At 42.5% G+C, this 3,947-nt stretch overlaps 1 protein-coding gene across 1 annotated transcript in view; it reads left to right on the top strand.

Annotated features, from left to right (window-relative positions):
- Window positions 1-3,242: 3,242 nt before the first annotated feature.
- GCM2 (glial cells missing homolog 2) overlaps window positions 3,243-3,947 on the top strand; it is a 12,716-nt gene continuing 12,011 nt past the window's right edge. The window contains exon 1 of the mRNA XM_018558211.1: window positions 3,243-3,341. Within this exon, the coding sequence (XP_018413713.1) occupies window positions 3,243-3,341 (99 nt within the window). The remainder of the gene's footprint in view (window positions 3,342-3,947) is intronic.

Below are 3,947 nucleotides of genomic sequence, written 5' to 3'. Positions count from 1 at the left end.
CCTGATTGGAGTGGTACGGATCCGATGTCACTGTTGTGATATCCGTGTCCATGCAACTGAAATGACCGGACCCCATGTCAGTCTAAGGGGAATCGGCTTTAAACCAATGTCCATTTAGACCCAGCTGCCCATAGACCAGCATTGGGCATCCGATCGGGTATGCCGGAAAAATTGGCATGCGGACTCGATCAGACTGCCTGTGTGAAAGGGGCCTATTATTATGCATAGCGATGACAGCTGCAGACGATCACCTCTGGACACAAACACTTTGCGTCCTGCGTTCCCCTGCAGGGAATTGCAGTCCATCTGATTACATGCGACGAACGGTTGTGGGCATTCATTTTATAAACATGGTGGAATATTTGTTTAGATTTAACATTGTTACAATGACATAACAATAGTGATGATGGGCAATAGGCTCAGCTAACACACCAGGATGTTATCTGAATAAAAAAACAAACCAGTTATGTTCAACTAACAACCAATGGGATTTTAAACTGACAGTCACACGGCTGAAAAGAAAGATCTGTATTGTTGTATTAAAGCTTTGTAATTGAGCCTAATGTTTGTTATTATCTTTTTTGATTCTGTACACGGGTGTGCTCACACTCAACATGAACGTAAAATACATTCTGGTTTCATTATATAAAAGAGATCACATGACTGTACTTACATTTCCTTATGAAAAAAAACAAAACTATTCCATATCCAAATCCTAATATGAGCTATTTCCACTGAAAGGCCAGGGGAATCCCAGTGACACATATATCGTCCCCGCTATGTATACAGAGCAATACAGACAAAGCTGTGGAATAATAACGCTTCATACAAAAATATCACAACAGTGGAACAAACTATAAATAGGATTGTTATCTCTTTAACTTACTAACATAAACCTCAAGTATATTGTCATTTTAGTTATTTTTCAATGGAAAATTACTGTTATAACATATATAAATCAACTTATTAAATTCTTACAAAACTTTTAAAGCCAAAAACATTTTAGGGGAAGCAGAGGAGCTGGGAAGGGTTAAAACCCATATCAGGATACCTGTCCTGCTGGGGAGATTTCCTTTTAGCTCCTTTCCTGGAGATGCAACAGAAAATGAAAGGAAATCACCCGAAAGTGACGGGAATTTCCATCTCATTCAAGTTGACACTGGAACAGTTGTGACCTCTTGTTTTGCTAACAAATCTGAAATGTTTTATTTCACTCGAATTCTGTCTCAGTGACAATGGCCACCAGGACAAATAAAGGGGTAAATCCCCCCATCCATTTGTAGCTGCTTTTATGCCTTTTCAATAAAGAAACAGCCATTAAGAGGATTCCTACGAGTGCCCGCTCTTTTCCAAGTAAATCTCCCCAGGACACAGATGTCTATCCCCTCGCCACTCTATCCAAAACAAAGCACATTGCCTTTACATACACTTATGTTAATGGAATTTTCAAAGTCATATTCATTAGTCAAAGCCATCAATATTTTCTAAATCTGTTGTGTTCATGTATTTTTTTTATTTATTACAAGTATTATTATGACGCTGTCAATTTATGCAGCACTTTACATACTATTCATTAATATCAGTCCCTACACTCAAGGAATTTAACATCCAAGGTCCTTAGCTCATGTACACTAGGGCCAATTTAGACAGGAGCCAATAAACCAACCAGTATGGCTTTGGAGTGTGGGAGGTAGATGGCACAAGCGCAGGAAGAACATGCATATTTCATGCAGATAATGTCCTGGCCAGGATTCAAACCAAGGACCCCAGTGCTACAAGGCAGATATGCTCTGTGTTAAAAAAAAAAGGGCAGTAACCCGGTGCGGTGGGTCCGCACCGGGTGACACCATCAGAAGGGATGATACCAAAAGGACTGACAGTCATTTTGGTGTCACCCCCTCTGAAAAGTCAGGCACTCGGTCATGGACCAAGAGCCCAAGAGCTGCACAAGAGAGGGGACTCAGTGGCATACCTTATCCTGCCAGATGAACATCCCCTCCTCTCTACTATTACTGGCATCCATCACCAAAATGGTCGCCGGTGGTTAAGTGCGCGCGACATAATTACACACGTGCGTAATGACATCAAACACGTGTGTGATGACGTCACACGCATGTGTGATGATGTCCCAGCGGCACCGGGTGACACCCTGCCTGGGGACATCTCTGCAGTTGAGCTACCCCTGCATTGCTAGGGTTAACTGCTTGTTTTTTATCTAGGTGCCAAAAGAAAAAAGTTATACTCACTCGAACCTCGGAGGCGGCTGGCTGTCACAGCACTCCGTCCAGCCTGTGCCCTCCTACGCTGCAGCAATAGTATGTCCCTCAGCATTCTCATGTCCAGTACACAGTATATTGGACGTAATGACTCGAGAATCCGCGGCAGCGGAAGGGGAGCAAGGCAGGAAGGACTGGTCTAAGAGAAAGCTAGCTCTGAAGATCACTATAACTTTTTTTTATTTTAGCACCTAGAGGAAATCAAGCATTTAACCCTTGCATTGCAGGAATAGCTCCACTGCAAGGGATAATAAAGGAGTTCTTCTTTAATAATAAAGAGTGATCCTACTATGAAGGTCCTTGTTCACACACTTCCTGTTATAGGGTGACAACACTCTGCCCCTGTCTCTCAGTGGGGCTCCTCCATTGTCACCCTGCCATATGGGCTTGCTTATGAGAATACAAGTGGCCAGTTCTACTTTCATTATGCAGCCATGGTCCGCTGTTGTCACAATAAGGAAACCGACCCTTGACTCTCACTGTAATGCATGCATTTGGACTGAAAGTGGCAAAAGGAGATCAGCAGCACTGAGATGTGACACAAAATGAGAGTTTATAATATTATCTAGCACTTTAGCAAACCAAATGTCATTCACTTAGGGTTCACATCTGCCGTAAGCTGTCCTGACTTCAGGTGCAGAACTTGACCTTTGATGTGGCAGCTATCTGGCACCCATCTCTCTCTTCTTGTCATCTGTGTATAAAGTCTGCTTACACTTGTCACCTGGATGTTTTTTCTTTTGCCCCTGAATGAATAGGGATCTCTGATGTGCCTGCTTCCTTCTCTTCCCCTTGTATTGTTAGTTTTGTGTAGAAGGAGGGGTCAGTCTCGGATCAGTACTAGAGAGTCTAAGTTTATACTGCGTGCAGTTCTGCATTAAGTAGTTGAATGGATTCTGCCAATTAATACACTGACAAGCTTTTGCTCTCTTTGTACAGAACACTTCAAAACTGGAGCCGATGACTATGTCCAAGATCTCCGGTGACATGTACGATGACTCCGACTGCATCTGTTCCTATGGGATGAAACTCACCTGGGACATCAATGACCCCAAACTCCCGCAGGTGGGTACAGTACAACCACGACAGCGCTGCTGTCTCTTCTGTGCGATCACCTGCACCTAGTCTGCCATGTACTAAAATAACAAATCTGAGCTGGGAACTCTACCTGAGAAAGTTCAAAGAGTCGGCTTCTCTAAACAGAGTCCTTTTAGGCTAAGCCGAGCTTAGCAAATACTTTCACACTGCATGCACCGTCTATATAACGCCTCTACTACAGAGGAACCCAACTTCTCAACACTAATACATCACATCACTTGTATGTCTTTTGTGAGATTGATTTCCTAAATCAGTATCAGATTTTCACTTTGTAAACTTAACGTCCATTTAGCTTTGCGCAGTTGTGTTCGCAAAGCTAAATGGATTGGATGGTTGCAGTGAACGCAGTTCCATATTCCTTCCCAAGCTAGGGGACCATTCACTTTTGCAAAGTAAAAACTCAGCTTACAAAGTGTACACGCTCAACAACTTGATAAATCCAAGTGAACCCCATGTTCACTTCAAATAACCCATCATGTTGAGGCTGAATTTAAAAATAGATATTTCTTCTACACCTGAAATGAACATATACTGAAAAGTACTCCTTTAGATTATTATCTGGTTTTTGCTACA

Source organism: Nanorana parkeri, unplaced genomic scaffold, assembly GCF_000935625.1.
Source record: "Nanorana parkeri isolate BGI_ZX_2015 unplaced genomic scaffold, ASM93562v1 scaffold326, whole genome shotgun sequence".
Classification (NCBI taxonomy): Eukaryota; Metazoa; Chordata; class Amphibia; order Anura; family Dicroglossidae; genus Nanorana; species Nanorana parkeri.
This window is presented reverse-complemented; position numbering and strand designations above follow the sequence as displayed.